Genomic DNA, 18755 nt, shown 5'->3' with positions numbered 1-18755 from the left:
GCTTACAGTAGAAAGACGACGTACAGAATGGCGCATCCACAGACTGCGTTGTCTTCTATATCTTTCACATCACTTGCAGCGCCATCTGTTGTTGAAAATTGTAACTACTGTAATTTCGAAAGTTTGTCCGCCTGAAAATGTACTGTTGTCCCAAGCATATTGCAACAAACGGTGTAATTCTATCGCTGCTCGTTTAGTTTTTATTGCCGTTTCAAATATACCGGTCATTTTTGAAACACCCTGTATATTGTGGTTATAACATGTATCATCAAGAGCGATTTTCTATAAATGTGGATTAAAGTTAAGTATTCCAGAAGCTACGTACTTTTCTTTATAGCATTCATTACGTATCCTCTTTCAGACCTCACGCCTGCCTGCGTGAGTTTAAACGCGTGCCTTTCGGTTACCCGTCACTGTGGACTGGCTGTGTTGTCAGTCCACAACAGACAGTATTCGGAAAATTATAATAAAACGACGTATCTGTTCCGAGAGATGTCGAAGTTTCTTACAACGAAATGAAAAAATTGAACGAAATTTGGGCAGAAGGTAGGAACTGTGATACAGTGCAACGATTAACAGGGTATCGTAATTGCTAAAGCAGTTTTGGAACACGATATATCGGAACATGAGTAGCACCTTATGTTATCAGTAGATCTGAGATGGGCTGGACATCATTTAGGCACGGGAAAGCATTTGCTATTAAGCCAGCAGCAACTCCAGTCCAGATGTACCTAGAAAATAAAGGCTACAGATAGCTGTGTATATCATTCGTTCCTAGAAATTGGTTAAAAGCCTGTAATATTATCTCCCTCAACTCCACTCTTTTATTTCAGTTCTGATATTTTCAAACATTCATTTATTAATTTTTCGGACTGTGCTTCTTTATAAAATCTTGGGAAGCCACTGTGCATCTTCATAAAACCTTTGGAAGCGACTGTGCAGAGTACAATGGGCTGAACTCGTACTTGCCAATCAATATCTTACACCATTCCAGAATGGAACGAGAAAGATATGACAGTTTGTATGTCGTTACTGGTAATGTTCTGCCAGGGTTGTCGGAAATATGTGATATATAGATACCACAAAATGTTTCTGGACTGCGTTATCCAATTGTGAAGTTCTTTAAAACAAGGAAAGACAAATCATTATGTCACCGTACTACATGTATTGACAAACATGTAAATCTGTCTTCATTGCCCCCGTAGTACTACATATCTGAATATCACTATACCACTAAGCACTGTCAAAAGTAAAAATTCAGGAACAAACATTTACTGTTAAATATATGAAACTCATCTTTGGACATCTCATCATGATGATGCATAACACTCCCACACAACTCAATTATGAAGTGAAGCCTCTCACCTACCAAAGACCGTACGATCCTGTAACGTACGTATCCCAGTCCGCAACTGTGCTACTGTCAACAGTAAAATCATTGAACTCTATGTGTCAGGTCCTAAGAAACTCGAATAGTTAGTATTGCACTTGCTTTGCATTGTAGTCAGCCGTAAAGAATGAACAAAAGGAAATGTTAAAACCACTAAGTACACTCGAGGAGAACATAACTTTGGTGAATCTAAAAATGCGCTTTGTATACTTCTGTCTTTTCGCATAACACGCTGACTCTATTTCGTCTAAATTTAACTGAAACCACCCTTTTTCGTCGAAGTGAAATACATGAAAATTATCTGGATTTGAGGACAGCGGACAAAATTAACAAGCTTGAGATAGGATGATACAGGAAACCCATGTAAGACTTTATGCCGTCCAAATAAATACAAAATAGTATTCTTAAAAAGTGCATTTCGTAAGGCTAATATCATACGGCTACCCTTCACATGAGAACAAAGAAGTGAAAACACTTTACAAATAGGGTTAGAAAATTGTTTTGAAGTGGATTCAGTGGATACGATACATGCAATGGCTGGGCACAGAAAGCAAGTAAAAGAGAGAAATCCGCAGAAAGAAAGAGATTTGTCATACTACAGAATTACATCAAATAAACTGGCGAAGTTAATCAACGGCATAGGGGTGAAAATACCATTGAAAACGGACAACAAATTGGAACCGAGTCTGACACGTAAGACTGGCAAGGTGAAAACCGGATTTGGAAAGAGAAGTTTATGGAACAATGTTTCAGGATTATAAGTTGAAGTATGTGGGATCAACGGGAACAAAGTTAAAATAAAGTTTTAAAGAGCCCAATAATAAAGAGTGTGCATAATCAGTGATAGAAAAGTACCTCAAGAATCAGCAGCATTCGTTAGGAAGCAGCATTTTTGCCAACGCGAATGGGAACATGGTAAAGGAAAGCCCGTCGGTAACAGATGCTTTTAACAATCTGTTTTTACAAATAGGAGAGAAAATTCACCAAAGAAAGAAAAACACTACGGTGAGGAAGGCAATTGGTGAATCACAACTTTATCTGTCATTTTATCTGAAACATAGGCTCCTGTGGTGGGAATAATATCTCCAGTAAGACTCTAAAAAGATGTGACTGGATGTTCTTTGCCACCTATGTAATGTATCATTAACTCTGAGTGTTTTTCCATAAATCTTTGCTATTGTTATGCCTCTCTATAAAGAGGATGAGTCAACATTCATCAATAATTGCCGCCGACTGTCTCTTCTTACATCATTTTCTAAAATTTTTAGAGGGTTATGTACTCCAGGATTGTCGCCCACCTGCGCAGTAATGGGACCCATAGCCACTCAGTGCTTGGATTCCAAAAGAGTCAGTCTACCAAGTCAGCTATTTATACATTTACTCAGCACACAATAAAATATATAAACAATAAAACATCACTAGTTAATGTAAATGATATGCCTTTCATTTGAATCAGGGTGCGGAATTAGTCCTTGTGCAGATGATACAAGCATAGTTACGATGCCGAAGAAGCAAGTAACAACAGAGAGTATAATAAGTGATGCTTTTGTTGAAGTTACTAAATGGGTCTGCAGAAATGGGCTGGATTTATACCTTGATAAAATCCTGTTCATCCAGTTTTATCCTGCCAGCAAAATCTCACTTCATATTATCCTTATACACGAAACCAACAACAAATAATAAACAATGTGCAAAGTTGTTAAGTCCTTAGGTGAGTGTACTGATGAAATCTTGAACTGGGAAAACTATGTAGCAGACCTGCTACAGCGTTTAGGTTCGGCTACTTGTGCTGTAAGACAAACTGCCAACTTTGGGGATATAGAAATCTCTAATTTAACATACTCTTATTCATTGTTGTCTTATAGGCTAGTATTCTATGGTAAGTACTACCTTAGGCAAAAAGTATAATCACACAAAACAAAATAAACAAATTAGATGTAGAGTTGCAAGTTTACATCTTGGGATATCTGTTTAAGTAGCTGGGAATATTACGGACAGTGCCACAGCATATTTATTTGCTTGTGACATTTCTTATGAACATTCCGTATGGGTTTGAGAGTAACACAGATATTCACAAGTACAATATTAGAATAAAACAATCAGTATTGCCATTTAAGGAATCTAGCTTTGGCACATAAAGTGGTGAAATATGGGGCTATAATATTCTTTGACAATCTAACCATAAAAATAAAATGTCTGACAGATTGCGGATATTTTTTCATGACTATATTAAAGAGCTTTCACCGTAAGAACTCTCTCTGTGCCCTACAGGAATTCTTGACTGGAGATAATTTGTCAATCTTTATCTTTTTACTTAGTTTTGATTAAGAGTTCTGCGTTCTGTTGAGACATTTCACATCATAACGTTTGTTGTAAATTTGACCTGTGGAAGAGGTAACTAAGAAGAAGAATGTATTGGACTTTGAAAAAAAAAGTGTAGTTGCTCTCACGTTTCGAGGACATCAGACTTTTGTGCTCTAACAGAGAAAAGACAAAAGAGCAAAAAGAGAATTTCTGGCCACAATTTTATGATATCCCCCTTGAGAAGAAGCTACAGATGCACCTTCAGCACCATGCAGTTTTTACTCGAATCGTATTGATAGTATGTTGAGCTGTTTATTACCCGTGTTTCGCTTTAATCCATGTCAATGCCTCCAGGAAAACAAACATTAAATTTATTTTAGATGTTAAAATGATTATCTTTCTCACAAATGAATTTCTCGTTATTCCCTCTCTGCATATTACATCCAACCTACTTTGTCCATCGTCACTTATTTTCCAGCCCAAGGAAGAAAATCTCTATCACTAACTTCTGGTGCCTCATTGCCTAATTAAATACTCTCGGCAGCACCAGATTTATTTCAACCCTTAGGGGCCCCCTAACCCACCCAATATTGGAACTTCCAGCCACCAATAATTCCACCCTCTGTGACTGCTCGGATACTGCAGGCTGAGAGACAAGCGACTGTATCTGGCTGACAGACATCGTCAGCCGTGGGGAGCATGGGAACCTGTTTGTCGGACTAACCGGGGATGCCTTATGTTCAGCCCCCACCCCACCAAGTTCTCGCAGCCTGCCACGTCCTAAAGCGACCTCCCAAAGGTGAGTGGCCAAACTCAACGTGAGCAGTAACAGGGCTCGCCACCGGTACGGACCGATAGGTCGGCTCGTGTGTCGTGCTGGACGTCCGCCGGATTCCCACGGCCGGACCACAACAATGATGTCCAACCACTGTCGCCTCAAGTTCTGTAATCAAAGCCAACGCAGCCCAGAGCTAAGAACGAAGTATCAACAACTCAGCTCGTATCCGCACACAACAGTCACAGTTCCTAACCGGACTAAAGACGGTGGAAAAGTACACTACACAGAGAAACAAATGACGAGCGACACAGGCTACGAATCTCTACTATAGATACTGACGGAAACGCAAGAATTGTGTCTAGGAATTTTTATTAAAACGCAGAAATTGGGAAACTAAACTATCAGAGCTCACAGGTGAGACAACCTAATTCGCTCCTTGTTAGGAACTTGTAAAATGTCACGGAATCGGTTACTTTCCGGCGCAAAAGAAAGCGCGAGCATTGTATCTACTAAAATATTACAATGACACATAGAAATTTGAAATCTGAACTACTAAAGCACACAGATGAAACTATGTAATGCGCGCCTCGTTAGGAACTCGTAAAATGTCACAAAATCGGTAACTTCTCTCTTGCTGCACTATCGGCAGCACTCAGCGGAGGAGCACTTCTGAGGATGTCCAGCGCAGTCCTGGACGAAACGTCAGGAACAGAAGAGTTTCTTGGAATACGACCTCACATCCCGAAAGGTTTATCAGCATTAATGAGTATGTTATATCAGGCGAAGATTTTCTGTGACAGCTAAAAAATAGCATTAGTGGTTCTACAGATGTTGTGACTTCGCTACCAATGCCAGCTGGTAACTTACCCGTAGCTGTATTGACCCATTCCGTCGTTCTCGTGGCTCATCTCCAGGATAACCGCTTCCGACGGTTTTCGACCTTGAGCAGCAGCAGCAGACACGAGGGCACACAGCACCAAAACCTACAACAAGTATAACATTTGCTGAGGTTGTCTGACTCCATATGACGTTTTCCGTCACTAGTTAAGGAGGCACATGATCAATGGAATATGCATTCATATTCCATATAGTATGTTACCTCAGAGAATGAACTGCCAGTTGGTAAACCGAGGCAATGGTTATCCATTCGAAGCAGACGTAATCAGTTAAATTTCTCTTTTGTGGGGTGTTCTACAGTGTTGTGACTGGTTCATTGCGGCCCACACGAGCTTCGTTTAGCGAGTCACCAACTTCATCTCAAAGTGGGAGGTCTATATGAACTGTAAAATAGTCGCTACAGCCACCAACAGTCTCTAATAGACCATAAGAAGAACGCAGGAAACGGTTTTGCAAGAGGAGCATGCGTCTATCATCTGTGTGGCCTACAATTTTCAAATTTAAAAAGGTGACTTCACGGAACTGCAGCCCACAAGACATTTCCTCAAATCGACGCCAAAACACTCAGCAATTCCGGAACTCCTTCCACAATGGTTACCGGATGATTCTCCACAGAAGAATGTATTGTCGTAGCCAGTCACTGTCAATTATCTACAAACGGATTTAAGGTAGTCTACTGACTCTGGCACAGGATACGAAGACATTCATTACCACATGCTAATTAATTTACCCACAAAAGCGAAACACGTATTGACAGACATCTACCAGCTATGGGAGAGTTTGACCTTCCAGGTGACTGCCTTACTAGGAAAATGAAACACTCAAAAGTAGAGGGAGCGAAGTGAAACTTCACAGGCCACTTTTCAGTATGACGCTCAACCTAATCTGAACTGGATGCATGCACTCGTTCGGTTGGGAATGCTATCACAAATCCGCTACTTCCTCTTCAAGATGTGCTGATCAACAGCATTTTTGACTGGTTCTTGATATCCTGGATACTGGCAACGAGACAGTGTTGATATCCGAGCTGGTTCCAGACCTGTTCTGTTCGATACAAATCAAGGGAACTTGCTGGCCATGGGATTAACTCAACATCACATACGCAGTTTATAGATACACGTGCCACGTGTGGTCAAGCGCTGGCCTGTTAAAAATGATACTGTGGATCGGTCGCATGTGGGATAACAAGTAAGGACGTGAGATTTCCGTGACGTATCAATGGGCCATCAAAGATCAGTCAATCACTATCATGTCACCCGGGCTAACACGCTGTCCCTCTTCAGAACTTTAAAAGAATAGGACATATCACCAGATCGACCCCATACTCGCAGATGATAATCATCAAGGTTAGCTTAGAACCGAGATTCATCGCTGAACGTAATGCGATATCAATAACCAGCAGCAGTCTATGCTTCCATGTCACGGCACCACTTCAAACGAAGCTGTTTGTGTTTTGCTGTTAACAGTAGCTAAAGTATGAGGCTGTAATTCCCCAGTCCGACCGCTGCTGTTCGTTGCCCAGTGATGTGGGATAAAAAAAAAAAAAAATGTTCCAGCACTTGTTCTCTGATAGCAGGCGCAGACATGAAGCGATTATTAGTGCACAACACGGTGGTCTACCCTTTCGGCGACTTGCCAATTAGCCGAGCATTGACGTCAAGTGGCTTGTCACGCTAATAAATTTCTGCTTGTAATATGCATCCATTTCTAAGTTGAATTTTACTAATTTGTTAGTGAAACTGTTGTTTTTTTCTTAAGTCTTGGCATAGTTTGTTACAAGCAATTTTTTGTACTGGGAAGTAGGTTGTATATTTGTTGATCTGTTTCTCCTGATCAGAAGCTTAAAACATTTGGCTATGGCCTCTCCCCTTGTGAACAATTATGGTTGTTGTTGTCGTGGTCTTCAGTCCAGAGAAAGGTATGACGCACCTCGCCATGTTACTATATCAAGTGCAAGCTTCATCATCTCCCAGTACCTACTGCAACCTACATCCTTCTGAATCTGCTTAGTGTATTCATCTCTTGGTATCACTCTACGATTTTTACCCTCCACGCTGCCCTCCAATACTACATTGATGATCCCTTGATGCCTCAGAACATGTCCTACCAATAGATCCCTTCGTCCAGTCAACTTGTACCAAAAATTTCTCTTCTCCCCAAGTCTATTCAGTACCTCCTCATTGGTTATGTGATCTACCCATCTACTCTTCAGCATTCACAAATAGCACCACATTTCAAGAGCTTCTATTCTCTTCTTGTCTAAACTATTTATCGTCCATGTTTCACTTCCATACATGGCTACACTCCATACAAATACTTTCAGAAACGACTTCCTGACACTTAAATCTATACTCGATGTTAACAAATTTCTCTTCAGAAACGCTTTCCTTGCCATTGGCAGCTTACATTTTATATCCTCTTTACTTCCACCATCGTCAGTAATATTGCTCCTCAAATAGCAAAAGACATCTACTACTTTAAGTGTCTCATTTCCTAATCTATTTCCGTCAGAAATACTGGATTAAGTTCGACCCCATTCCATTATCTTTGTTTTGCTTTTGTTGATGTCCATCGTATATCCTCCTTTGAAGAAACTGTCCATTCCGTTAAATTTGCTCTTCCAGGTCCTTTGCTGTCTCTGACAGAGTTACAATGTCATCAGAAAAACTCAAAGATTTATTTCTTCTCCATGGATTTTAATTCCTACACTGAATTTTTCTTTTGTTTCCTTTACTGCATTATCAGTATATAGTCTGAATACCAACGGATAGGCTACAAACCTGTCTCACTCCTTTCCCCGCCACTGCTTCACTTTCATGTTCCTCGACTCCTGTAACTGCCGTCGGGTTTCTGTAAAAATAGTAAATAGCCTTTCGCTCCATGTATTTCACCCCTGCCACCTTCTGAATTTGAAAGAGGGTACTCCAGCCAACATTATCAAAGGCTTTCTCTAAGCCTATAAACGCTAGAAACGTAGGTTTGCCTTTCCTTAATCTATCTTCTAAGATAAGTCGTAGGGTCAGCATGGGCTCACGTGTTCCAACATTTCTACGGAATCCAAACTGATTTTCCGCAAGGTCGGCTTCTACCAGTTTTTTCAATCGTCTGAACAGACTTCGTGTTACTATTTTGCAGCCGTGACTTATTAAATTTTCACATCTGTCAACACCTGCTTTCTTTGGGATTAGAATTAATATAATCTGCTTGAAGTCTGAGTGTATTTAGCCTGTTTCATACATCTTGCTCACCAGGTGGTAGAGGTTTGGTGGGGTAGGCTCCCCCTAGGCTATCAGTAGATCTAATGTAATGTTGTCTACTCCCGGGGCCTTGTTTTGACTCAGGTCTTTCAGCGCTCTGTCAAACTCTTCACGCAGTATCGTATCTCCCATTTTATCTTCATCTACGTCCTTTTCCAATTCCATAATATTGTTCTCAAGTACATCGCCCTTGTGCAGACCCTCTATACACTCCTCCCACCTTTCTGCTTTCCTTTCCATCTGGGCTTTTGACAATCATACAAGTGGTTCTCGTTTCTCCAAAGATCTCTTTAATTTCCCTGTAGGCAGTATCCGTCTTACCTCTACTGATATATGCCTGTACATCTTTACATTTGTCCTCAAGACATCCCTACTTAGCCATTTTGCACTTCCTGTCGATCTCATTTTTGAGACGTTTGTATTCCTTGTTGCCTGCTTCATTTAATGCATTTTTATATTTTCTCCTAGCAACAATTTAACAATATTTCTTCTGTTACCCAAGGTCTTCTACTAATCCCCGTATTTTTACCTACTTGATCCTCTGGTGCCTTCACTATTACACCTCTCTAAGCTACCCGTTATTCTGCTACTGCATTTCTTTCCACCGTTCTTGTCTACCGTTCCCTAATGCTCTCCCTGAAAATCTCTACAACCTCTCGTTCTTTCAGCTTATCCAGGTCCCGTCTCCTTAAATTCCCACCTTTTTGCAGTTTCTTCAGTTTTAATCTGCAGTTCATAAGCAATAGATTGTGGTCAGTGTCCACATCTGCCCCTAGAAATGTCTTAAAATTTAAAACCTGGTTCCTAAATCTCTGTCTTTACTCAACTCCTCCCGAACCAGCCATGAAAGTCCAACGGTGCTGACCGGCCGTCGTGTTATCCTCAACTCATAGGCGTCACTGGATTAGGATTTGGGGAGGCATGTGGTCAGTACACGGTTCTCCCGGCGGTATGTCAGTTTCCGAGACCGGAGCCGCAATTCTCAGTCAAGTAGCTTCTCGGTTTGCCTCACAACGGCTGTGTCCACCCAACTTGCCAACAGCGTTCCGCAGACCGGTTATTAGCACTTCCAAGTCCTAGCCAAACCCGACAGCGCTTAACTTCCGTGATCTGACGGGAACCGGTGTTACCACTGCGGCAAGGCCGTTGGCTAAATCTCTGTCCAACATTATATAACCTATCTCCAAGGTTCAACTGTCTCCAGGCCTCTTCCATGTACACAACCATGTTTAATGACTTTGAAACAAGTGTTAGCCATTATTAAGTTATGCTCTGTGCAAAATTGAACCAGGCGGCTTCTTTATCCATTCCTTACCCCCATTCCATATTCACCAGCTACTTTTCCTTCTCTTTGTTCCCCTACTATCGAATTCCAGTCACCCATGACTATTAAATTTTCGTCTCCCTACACTATCTGAATAATTTCTTTTATCCCATCATACATTTCATCAGTCAGTTCATCTGGGGAGCTAGTTGGCATATAAACTTGTACTACCGTGGTAGGTGTGGGCTACGTGTCTTTCTTGGCTACAGCAATGCGTTCACTATGCTGTCCGTAGTAGCTTAACAGTACTCCTATACTTTTATTCATTATTAAACCTACTCCTGCATTACACCTATTTGATTTTGTATTTATAACCCTGTATTCACCTGACCAAAAATCTTGTTTCTCCTGCCACCGAACTACACAAATTCCTACTATATCTAAATATAACTTATCCATTTCCCGTTTTAAATTTTCTAATCTAACTGCCCGATTAAGGGATCTGACATTCAGCCCTCCGATACGTATAACGCCAGTTTTATTTCTCCTGATAACTACATCTTCCTGAGTAGTCCCCACCCGGAGATCCAAATGGGGGACTATTTTACCTCCGAAATATTTTTACCCAAGAGGACGCCATCATCATTTAATCATGCAGTAAAGCTGCATGCCCTCGGGAAAAATTACGGCTGTAGTTTCCCCTTGCTTACAGCCGATCACAGTACCAGCACAGCATGGCCGTTTTGGTTAGTGTTACAAGGCCAGATCAATCAATCATCCAGACTGTTGCCCCTGCAACTACTGAAAAGCTGCTGCCCCTCTTCAGGAACCACAAGCTTGCCTGGCCTCTCAACAGATACCCCTTCGTTGTGGTTGCACCTACGGTACGGCTATCTCTGTCGCAGAGGCACGCTAGCCTCCCCACCAACGGCAATGTCCATAGTTCATGGGAGGGGGGGGGGGGGCAATTATCGTATGTAACATTTAATACAACATATTAAAAGCTGTATGATTCAGGTACCACAAGCACATTAATCTTTTTATTTGTGTGGCTCTGCATTAATAATGAAACATTCTCATTTAAGTGGTTCCAAAGTTTTGTTGTGAATCTATATTTGTATTTTTAAATGACTGCTAATATGTTCTGTACCACGTCAAGTAATCTCATCTGGGGCTATCTTTAATGTTTTATGGGCTATATTTAATGTTTTATTCCGTTCGCTTTAGCGTAATAGCCTTGTTATTAATTATAACATGGTCCTTGCTCAAATAGCTCTGAGGACTACGGGACTTACCTTCTGAGGTCATCTGTCACCTAGAACTTAGAACTACTTAAACCTAACCAACCTAAGGACATCACACACATCCATGCCCGATGCAGGATTCGAACCTCCGACCGTAGCAGTCGCGCGATTCCAGACTGTAGCGCCTAGAACCGCTCGGCCACCCCGGCAGGCTATTGTTCGGGTGTGATCGTTTATAAGCACATATTGCTTCTTGCGTTTCGTTCAGAATTTGTGATCGGTTATGTCAGTGGATGAGAGTGGCCGAAAGTGATGAATCCTATGAAATTCTTCTTTGTTGCATCTAATCTTTGTGTGTTATCTTTAACTTTGCTATTTCAGTGTACTGATCTGTAGCTTCTGTGCCAGGTACCTGCCTCAAGATTACGTTAGGTATACCCCGGACTGATGGTTGCGCATCGCCTGACCAGCTTTCTCTATGTATTGTCTTTCCTGTTTAGTCTTTGGTGGCCTGCCGAACGGAATTTGTCTACGACACAGACGAGCTGTTACCGTGCTATAAGTCCCATCGTCCTCTGTTTGGTGGCAGAACTTGGGACTAGGCCACGGCATATCGTCCGGAACTTTTCAAATATTTTGGCATGGGCCTCATGAGTCAGTACTCCTAACGGATCAAGAGGGCATTTAATAACTTGGTCATTAGTTTGTACACCTTCTCTGGGACCAATATTTGCCTTGTTCTTCTGTATGTTATTCCCTTTATGGGAGCTGCATTGGTAGTCTGATTGACCTGTTCATTGAGGGCAATGTACAAGGGTTGCCCAGAAAGTAATGCAACGTACTTTTTTTTTCTCAGTCAGAAACAGTGCTACTAATGCGAAACGTTACGTATGTATTATTTGAAGCCTCCTGAGTGGAGGCTTCCAGTTTCCGACATTTCCGACAAATAGCGTAGCTGCAGGACAGTTTCTGTTGGTGACGTACGTTACAAACAACGTGCCGTCATTGAATTTCTCACTGCAGAGAAAGAACTATGGGAAATATTTACAAACACTTGTGCAAAGCCTATGGAGCATCTGCTGTCGACAGAAGTACAGTTAGTAGCTGGGCACGGAGGTGAAGTCATCAGAAAACATTTCAGCGGAGCTCTACGATTTGCAGCGGCCGGGGAGTCTATCCACGGCTGTCACACCTGGCAGCCCTGACCTACCCTAGCCCCCTCGGACTTCCACTTGTTTGCGCTATTAAAGGACGCCGTTCGTGAAAGACATTTTGAGAACATGAGGAGGTGATTCGTACAGTGAAGGACTGGCTCCACCACAGGACAAGGATTGGTAGCGACAGGGCATACAGCACTTATTTCACGCTGGAGGAAGGCTATAAAACGGGGTGGAGATTACACGGAAAAATATGGTGTGTGGATAAAACATCATTCTTTCGTGTGTGTAATTTTCATTATATTAAATAAAGGACTTCTGAAGAAAAGAAAATGTGGTGCATTACTTTCTGGGATACCGTCGTAATATCAATGTACTGCTCAGTGTTTGTATGCCGGAAATGGCTCAGCCTTGCTGCTTATGCTATAGTTAACCAGTTAACGAGAGACATGGTGAAGCTTCCGCCTGAAACGAGCAGCCTTACGCCTCGTTTGTAGCAATAAGAAAGGCACCCAAAATTGCACTGCATTATATCAATGTTGCTCTGATACTAAAAAGTTGGCGGAGCGCCCCCGAAAAAACAGAACGTTGATTTCGGAACTTTAAAACGAACTATTAAGTCTTCGATACATAGGAACTAATCAGCTTATACAAAGAGTAGAAAAGAGTGCAGCCCCTTTAGGTCAAAGAGAAGCCCTCTAACGGAAACAATGAAATAACAGACCAATTAGCAAACACTGGCATCACGGAAGGATTACCTTTCTTTGTGCTTATATTTTTTACAGGCTTCATAACCATTGCAGAAAGGGGACTTTCGTGAATGGTGCTGATTCTGCGAAACCTTCCAGACGAGGATTAGTACACTCCTAAACGTACATAATATTATAGGTATAATCTTCAGAACGACATACCATATCAATCAGAAGAATGTGAAACGAACACGGGTATTATCCTGCATATCTCAACAGAATCGAAGCTTTAACCTCTGCGTATTACGAAGAGCATCCCACAGAACTATTACATCCAATTCACATTCTGCTCAGCTGTTTTCCCTGATAGTCAACAGATCAGCTCTGCACGGTGAGTGTCAAATTTGGAATTCCCATACCGACAAGTGCCATCAATCTCTCCAAACAAAATACGTCGACATCCCTAGATACTTTGAAAAGACGGACATTCTATATACCAAAGTGTGAAGAAACCATGCCACAGTATCTACAACAGTTGATTGATTCCACAGGCGCGTCCAGCACTGATAGCAGAAGACGAAATCGTATGCAGTCAGTTTCTACCAGAACGAATTTCCACTATGCAGCGGAGTGTGCGCTGATGCGAAACTTCCTGGCAGATTAAAACTGTGTGCCGGACGTGAACTCGAACTCAGGACCATTGCCTACTGCGGACAAGTGCTCAACAAACTGAGCTACCCGAGTACAACTTATGACCCGTCATCACACCGTTCCTTTCGCCAGTACCTCATCTCTAACATTCGAAACTACACAGAAGTTTGCCTGGCAAACTTGCAGTTTTATGTAAAAAGACAAAGGTGTACATCTCGTTCGTGTCGTTTGGTATCTGCAACTTTCCAGACTAATAGTCAGTGTCACAGCGGTCATCACTTAAAGTGAGATCATGTAATTAATATGATTTGATGCTACACGTTTAAAGTTGAAACAATTTACTCATTACCGTAATCATAATGAATTAGTCATACAAATGCCAAGATGATGTTTCGTAGCCTGAAAATAATCTGCCCGATTGAAAATTGCATCATAATAAAAAAATTCATTCAATAAGTTTCGGCAGGTTTTCACTTCGTGATTTTTATGGCAAATTATGGATTTTTCAGTCTCGGCTGCTCCTTGGCTTATTTTTTATAATATTCCGAGGAAGCAAAAGGTGACAACTATAGTAGATTCTATTTTTATCCGTTACGCTGTAACCAGTTTGTTTTGAACGTTCGCTTTTTCTGAAGAAAGAGTATGCATCATTCATGAGCTACTTGAGTGTAGATGTTGCACTGCAAATCTAAAAATAGTAAAGCAACTTTTATGTTTGGTTTACTATCAGGGAGAGCAGGAAAGTTTCTTAACATGCGGAAATGTTAAAAAAAGACAAATATGTGTAAAGTAAAATATTCTATTCCGAATAATTAATTACCTTTGCTCCGACATCAAGCAAACGGCATTTGGCCAAATACGGATTTAAGAAACTTTGCTGAAGGTCCTAAAGGGTATCAAAATTAATTATGTAGAAAAGAGACTTCCGTCTCTAGCCAGCGCTGTAATAGAACTTAAATATATTGTCTTAAGCCTTTTTTAAATGATAGCGTTCACTTTACGTCCAGCTTTTTTTTCCTGAAATTGCAAAAATCGCCCCAAAAAAGTAACAATTTTCCAAATGTGGCATGTACCTAGGAACAATTACATTTAAAAATGCTGGAATCGACAAAATATAATCATCGTAGGATTTCCTAGTGTATGTGTTACATTGTATACGACATACCTACCATCAGTAAGTGAAATCACATTAAGATGTATTATCAAATAACAGTTACGGGTTAACAATATTTTGAAATAGAGACTGTTGGGAGCTAACTCGAATTTTTAGTTTCGAGACAGGAAGAACTATTACGACCGTAAAGAAACTCGGTTCATTACCAAACATCACGTGTTCCTTGGTAAAGAGACCTTCTGTACAGGATGGTGCACGACTCACGAAATATGGCGTAACCGTCCACGCGTGATGGAACTGGTTTAAAAATGCACAGAATCTTAGTCGCCGTAAGACTCTGTAATTGATGAATTAACAGTAACCACCAAACAGCCTTAATAAAATTATACAGCGTTTACATAGGTAGAACCGGTAATACTTACAAACCCTGCACAAAACACAACTTTATGTCTCATAACAAATAATACAATAGAAAATGACCTTAGCTGTTTATGGCGGTCTCTACAGCGCTATGCTTCGTGTGATTCTAACATCAGATGGAAACACCGGACGTTCCTAGGTACACTATCCTCCAGGAACAACGAATTCAAATGGCTATGAGCGCAACGGGACTTAACATTTGAGGTCATCAGTCCCCTAGACTTAGAACTACTTAAACCTAACTAACCTAAGGACATCACACACATCCATGCCCGAGGAAGGATTCGTTACCTGCGACCGTAGCAGCAGCGCAGTTCCAGACTGAAGCGCATAGAACCGCTCAGCCCCAACGGCCATCCCAGGTGCAACACCTTCCCCTAATTACGACAAGGTAACAAGAGACAAAACTCACCAGCTTCATAACGGTAAGCCACGACCTGCACTGCCGCTAAGAGACAGATGTGAAACCCAGAAATCTGCGGCCGATGTGTGGTGCTGCTACGTTTGCGCTGTTTTATATACGAACCGTTCGGCTCCTACGACCTGGAATGGAACGCGACGTATATCACAGCCGACCTTCCCCCACCAGCCGAATGTTGTCTCGTCCTGCCAAGTTTCGTAACACTCGTGCCGTCGTTTGCAGCGTCCTCACACGCTCCTGTGAGCTGGGTCACCAATCATCTAGGATGTCTTAATAAAATGTTTACCTCTCCACTGTCACTGTTCACGCACGTGTAAAATCCTTTTTTTAGACATACTTCGGTGTCTGTGAAAGCCTCGGTAGTAAACCCGTTCACTAACTTAATCAGAAATTCTTGATTACTGTCTCCTCTTGGGAATTACTTACGTCATGATGAGGCATAATGCAAATTAAACTTAATAAATTAGAAAGGATGATTGTCTGGGTACGCATACAGATCGTTCTACATGGACGTTTCCGATCTTGTCTGCACAACAGAATATTACGCAGAGTAGAGAGACTTATATTTGTGTTGTGCAGGAGATGCTTCAAAGGATTTCAGTAAGAGGTTTGCGAGAAAAGTGATGAGACAGATCTCTTATGTACCAAAGTATTATATTCCTTTCAAACAGCAATATTTTCCCCTTGAAAGTAGTTCCCTTCTGCTGATATACACCGGCGGTGTCGTTGTTTCCAGTCTTGGTAGCATCGCTGAAAGGATTCAGATGGTTCAAATGACTCTAAGCGCTATGGAACTTAACATCTGAGGTCATCAATCCCCTAGACTTAGAACTATTTAAACCTAAATAACCTAAGGACATCACACAAATCCATGCCCGAGGCAGGATTCGAACCTGCGACCGTAGCAGCAGCACGGTTCCGGACTGAAGTGCCTAGAACCGCTCGGCCACAGCGGACCGCTGAAGGCTTCACCTGGTAGGGCCTATGTAATATAGGTCCCTTTCTTGTCAATGTTCTCCAGTCCCAAAATGATTTTTAAGACTTTTTCAATTTCGGCAAAATCAGGTGAATGGGACCACTGTACAACAAAATGGATGTCTTTTGAGGTTAAAAATTCCACGATGGAAGTTGCTGTGTAACATGGGACTTTGTCATGTTGCAGCATCCAATTACCTGCTATGTCTAGTCTTACTCCATTGCCCTTTTCCTGAGACTTTCAAGGACAGCTTTGTAAAACACTTGGTGGAGGAATTAATTACTTATGCACGGTAACTCTACTGTCAAAAAAGAAAATCTACATTGGTTTCATCTTTGATTTTCTCGTTAGAGCTTTTTACAGTCGAGGATATCTCTCTGTGCCACTCCCCTCTTTATCGCTTCGTCTTAGGATCGCACTCGGAAATCCACAGTTCGTCATCTATGATCAGGCGATCGAAAAATTCATGGTCATTGGTGCTGCTCTCAAGATGGTAAATGGACACGTTTCTTCGGTAGTCCTTCTAGTCACCTGTGAGGTTCTTCGGTGCTATTTTCGCACCAAAGTTTCGTATGTGCAAATCTTCGGTCAACGTTTCAAGCACGGGGAAAGTGTGTAATAGGTCACCCATCACCTTTATCGTTAAACGTCGGTCTGATCTCACAAGAGCATGCACACGTTCGACGTTTCCGCCGATTTTTGAAGTTCTCCCGGAGCGAGGTTCATCTTCAACTGTTCTCGTCTTCCAAAAATGATTTGTGCCAGTGAAGAACTTATGCGTAGGGAACGATACCCGCAGACCTGTTTCAACTTTCCAATGGCTACACACGCGGATTCCTCTAGTTTAACACAAAAATTGATTGGATAGCGTTGCTCTAAATCCCGCTCTTCCACTTTCATAATACACAAAAGAAGCACGACTTTACTGTTGGCGCTCTCAGAAATCACGTGATGGTTGTACAGAGCAGGAAGTCGAACTGAGGCTCTGGAAGGCTTTGGAAGGAAAAAAAAAAACATGGGTCTACGCAAGCAGTATAACACAGCGTTGTCTGGTCGTCTACAGTGTTGTAAGTCTCATTACTTTTTTCACCCACGTCGCTTATTCATGTTTACGTGTTAAAAAGAGGTGGTAAAAACACAAGAAATAGAAAAAATCCTTTTTTCCACTACCAATTTCTTTCCATTTGACAACATAGAATGCTATAGCAACCTATACACGCTATTGTCCACTATGGTTGCAGTAACAAAAGGAATTTATGAAAAGTCATTCTCCGTCATTGTCGTCAAGGGTGAATCGCATGGACACATTTTGTTGTTGCAGGAGTAGACGACACAGAGGGTCGGGTGTCGAGCGAGTGAGGAACTTTGATGGTAAAAGCACTGAAAACTGACAGAATTTTATTTCAGATGATTCCTGGTATGACTGAGGATAGATGATGGTGTTAAGATGATTTTATAGACATGCGGCATATTTAGTAAAAGAGAACACAAGTGAATTTCTTACATGTATGCTGCAGGCTCTAATCGCGTTATTATTATGTTGTATGGTTTCCAATTTGTTCAGTAATATCCACTTTTAGCATATAGTATGAATAACCGATCATGTGTGCACAATCTAAATTACTGTTCGTCACCCTCCAATATTAGTTAAAAGCAGTTTGTAGGAAAAGCCAAGAGTAAATTTTGTAACTTAAGTACTGTCTCAGTCATTGTTCATTGTTCATAATAATGCAAAATATGATCATAGTCTTATGTCAATGAGACTCACGTCTGCGTTAATACGGAGACGTGAATACCACTTCAATTTAAAATAAAAGTTTTTACTCATTTACATATATTTCACTAAGTTTATCCTTACAGTCTGAATGCCAATCGTAACATTACGGCATTGTCACGTCTTGCTCTACTGCGTTGACAGTGTGCTTCATTTTTGGAAAGACTGCAAAATTCTCATTTAGTAGAGCACCTAGATAAATACTAAAGCAATTATCCGCTCAGTGATTTATTTCAGGTATATGCAGGTCAGCATTTCAAATTCTTATAAATGAACAAGACGGAGTGGAGCAGAATTGCCCATTGCAAGCAGACAACCTAGAATAAATGCTAATTCCATTATCAGTGCAGTTATTTATTTCATATGTATATAGTTAAACATTTCATACTCCTATATAACTAAACAACCGCCAGGTTAAC

At 41.3% G+C, this 18755-nt stretch overlaps 1 protein-coding gene across 1 annotated transcript in view; it reads right to left on the bottom strand.

Annotated features, from left to right (window-relative positions):
• Positions 1 to 15644, bottom strand: part of LOC124622680 (endocuticle structural protein SgAbd-6-like) — a 28454-nt gene extending 12810 nt beyond the window's left edge. Inside the window, exons 1-2 of the mRNA XM_047148469.1 lie at positions 15578 to 15644; positions 5340 to 5455 (exon numbers count right to left, since the gene is read on the bottom strand). Coding sequence (XP_047004425.1) covers positions 5340 to 5455; positions 15578 to 15586 — 125 coding nt within the window. The 5' untranslated portion in view covers positions 15587 to 15644. The remainder of the gene's footprint in view (positions 1 to 5339; positions 5456 to 15577) is intronic.
• Positions 15645 to 18755: the final 3111 nt, after the last annotated feature.

The sequence above is a fragment of the Schistocerca americana genome, chromosome 7, assembly GCF_021461395.2.
Source record: "Schistocerca americana isolate TAMUIC-IGC-003095 chromosome 7, iqSchAmer2.1, whole genome shotgun sequence".
In the NCBI taxonomy this organism is placed as follows: domain Eukaryota; kingdom Metazoa; phylum Arthropoda; class Insecta; order Orthoptera; family Acrididae; genus Schistocerca; species Schistocerca americana.
Note: the sequence above shows the minus strand (reverse complement) of the source record. Positions and strands in the feature narration are given on the sequence as shown.